The sequence below is a fragment of the Wasmannia auropunctata genome, unplaced genomic scaffold, assembly GCF_000956235.1.
Source record: "Wasmannia auropunctata unplaced genomic scaffold, wasmannia.A_1.0 LD281762.1, whole genome shotgun sequence".
NCBI classification, from domain to species: domain Eukaryota; kingdom Metazoa; phylum Arthropoda; class Insecta; order Hymenoptera; family Formicidae; genus Wasmannia; species Wasmannia auropunctata.
Genome location: NW_012081128.1, coordinates 38,246 through 41,663, shown reverse-complemented (window position 1 = coordinate 41,663; position 3,418 = coordinate 38,246). Strand labels below are relative to the sequence as shown.

The 3,418-nt window shown below is 40.8% G+C and overlaps 1 protein-coding gene across 2 annotated transcripts in view; it reads left to right on the top strand.

The window, feature by feature from the left end:
- Positions 1 to 415: 415 nt before the first annotated feature.
- The window catches only part of LOC105461648 (nucleoplasmin-like protein), a 5,858-nt gene continuing 2,855 nt past the window's right edge, over positions 416 to 3,418 (top strand). The window contains exons 1-3 of one of the 2 annotated variants that reach the window (XM_011708156.1): positions 416 to 631; positions 932 to 1,047; positions 2,517 to 2,730. In XM_011708156.1, coding sequence (XP_011706458.1) covers positions 610 to 631; positions 932 to 1,047; positions 2,517 to 2,730 — 352 coding nt within the window. In that variant the 5' untranslated portion in view covers positions 416 to 609. The remainder of the gene's footprint in view (positions 632 to 931; positions 1,048 to 2,516; positions 2,731 to 3,418) is intronic. The other variant, XM_011708155.1, reaches the window with a different exon arrangement.

The following is a 3,418-nucleotide window of genomic DNA, read 5'->3' as shown; positions in this document are numbered from 1 at the left end:
AATATATATATATATATATTAATATTAATAATATATATATATAATATTAATAATAATGTTGCTGATATAAGTATTTATCAAAAAGTTTATCATTAAATTCTAAAGGAAGAATTATTAAAGCTGCCTTTTTATACTGACGCTTCACTCTCATTTTTAGCGTTAAAACAGATCACATGATCAAAATTGACAAATACCAAGCATCAATTTTGATCATGTGATCTGTTTTGACGCTAAAAATGAGCGTCGAGCGTTAGCCGTTAGCATGAAATCGTACCTTTATGCCTTTGGCGGCGGCGGCGGCGGCGATGACGACGGCAACGCCGCCCAGCCGCGATCGACCAATCGGCGCGTGGAACGTAGTCTAGGCGCGCAAGGCCAGCTAGGCGAAACTCATTTACTACGCGCTCGTGCGACGACCGGCACGTGCGGTGACCGTTCCTCTCGCGCAGTAACACAGTAACCGTTGCGCGCGCGGCGTTCGCTTTCCTCACGCTCTACTCCATCACCGCGCACGGCACGCACACGTCCGCTCGCCCGCCCGCCGCCGTTTCCACGGACACATCTACGCATTCACGCTGACGGGAATCCATTAATAGCAGACCGATCGCCATGGCAGAGGAGTATCTGTACGGTAAATATGATCGGCCGCAATGTCGCGGTCGCCGTGGCTCCGCTATTTCGCGGCGCACGCGGATACTTACGTGCCGTCGGCCATTTAAGCACGAAGGGGGTGCACTGGCCGGAGACGCCGGTTGGGCCTTCGGCCATTGCTGATCGCCGAGCCCCATTGTGTCGAGGCCCGAGAGGCCGGCGTGCACGGTATCGTACGTATGCGACAGCCCACCTGGCTGATGCTACCGCATCACATCGCATCGCGCCGGCCGGCGTCTCTCGGCGCTAGTACGACTTCCGTCATTTTTTCTGTGTCCAGGAATCACTCTCGAGGGACCGAACGCGAGCGAGGTATGGGACCCGGAGCACAAGAACGACGATTCGGACGGCACGGCCCAGCACATTGGCGCCGATCAGAAGCTCATTATAAAAATGGTGAGTGCCACGTTCCGCGGGCGACTGTGACAACAGGGACGTTGCCGTCGTTCCGCGTCACCGCGGAGGCCTTTCCCGTCTGTCCGTCCATCTGCCCGGTATTCCCGTTATCGAGAGAGGAGCCGTCGTCGTCGTCGTCGTCGTCGTCGTCGTCGTCGTCGTCGTCGTCTCCGCGAGCATTTTCGACGTGCATCCGGGTGCTTCGCTCCGTGGTGGGGCATGCATTTTCTCGTCGCTACTCGGCGTTGTCCAGTTTTACCGCGATGCATGATTTCGCGTTCCGCGTTCTTGATCGTTGTTCAGACATCATTTTTGGCGACACCTCGGTTTCTCTCCTCACAGCGCTCACACACATCGTCACCATCGTCGTCAAGGAACGTTTTGCGCGCGAAACTTTAACGACCCCCCGACTCCGAGCGTTTCCATTCTCTCCGATCGAAAAAGAGAAACACTCCGTGTCTCCGAAATAACCGGGATAACAATCGATCACGGGTCTTTTCACCCAGGAACGCGATCCGTTCTCTATTTTCAAGTCGTTCAACGATCGCCGTGATTTCTCCGAAACGGATCGAGGCACCGGAGTCTCGCTCCGTTACGGCGTTACGGCGATTGATTGATTTGTGTCTTCCCGTTATAATTATCTCTGACGAACACCGGAAAAAGTTTAATGCTTGGCGCCATTTTTTCACGGCTTCGCCCTTCCCCCCACTTTACTTTAGATAGGGCTCTATTATATCGCAGGATAAAGATTATAACGGAATTTTGTGACTCGGTCGATTTGAATGGACGAGGAACTTGCGATTCATCTGGTGGACCGCCGTGTACAAATGAAATTACAATCCGTAGTGTATCGGTTTTCGAATTGCGAAGTATATCACAAAGTAAATCATAGACATTAAAATACTTAATTTTACAAGAATTATCTGAAGTATATTATACATTACATTCTACTCTAAACATTATTTTTAACTATTGTAAAAAAAAATAGAATTTTTATAATACCTAACATCTTATGTTATGCTTTGCACTTCTGTATTAGTTGACGTTAAACTTAAAAGTCACGAAAACATTAAATTTATCCTTTTTTATTTGTTTTTATTTATAAATACAAAAATATTTACGTGTTCTTATTTTTTTTAGGAGATAAGCTATTTTCTAACCTAAAAAGATCGAAATTGATCGAACTGTCTAAGCTCTATAAACAAAACTATTTGAGGTGAAATGCAATTAATAAACAGCAAAATTATAAGAAAGTTAAATATGTACCTTTCCTCTTTTATTTATAAAAATTATTGGTTATTAGTTATATCACAGAATTAAATTTTGATTGACTTATATTTCTAAGAATTATAATAAAAATTTTATTTATATTCAATATTATATATTATACATTTTTAAATATAATTTCTCACATGGTATTTGTTATTATAATAAATATAATGATATAATAATAAATTTTAAATTTTTAGGCTCTTCTGGGACCAGAAGCTAAACCTGGAGAGCTCAATGTCCTGCAGGTTGAGGCGATGGGTTTAAAGGGCCCCATCAAAACTCCAATTGCCTTGCTAGAGATGGGAAAAACAGCGCAGATCATTCTTGATCTCAGTTTCCCAGATCCTCCAGTCACGTTCACATTGGTTAAGGGCAGTGGACCAGTTCATATAGTAGGACACAATCTCCTTGGTATGTATACTTATCTACATAAAAGTATTTATAACTTTGTAAATTTATAATTAACATTTCTTAAAAATTTGTGTTTAATTTGTTTATCCTGTTATCTTAAGATTAAGTTTTTTTTTTGATATTTTATTCCTATACAGTGGAATATTTTCTTACTTACGTATTTGAGATGAAAATTATGGAAATTGAACCCAGATCTTTTGCTTAATAAGCAATTGCTCTAGTATCGAGCTATTCAGGAGTGTGTTATAAATTTTGTATTATTAAGTATTTTGTTACTCGTATTATGCATAATTTAATACAAAATATGTATATTACATAGTATGTACATTTTCCAACAAACTAATCTTAAAATGCACATTATTAATGTTAAATTCTAGCGTGTATTTCTTAAATTATTAATAGATTATTAATAAAGTTAATATTTTTTATTTCGTAATATTCATATTTTCCAAAGTATTAAAATATATTAAAAATAAAGGCGATATAAATGAAATTGGACGCCTTCTTAAAAAAAAAAAAAGTAAATAAATAAATAAAAACCCTTATATGTTTATAAAGAAAGGTTAGAAGAATAAGTTTCGTTATTGTATGTTGAAAATACATACGTCATTTCTGTATGTGTGTGTGTGTGTGTGTGTGCGTGCGTGCGTGCGTGCGTGTGTGTGTGTGTATGTGTGTGTGTGTGTGT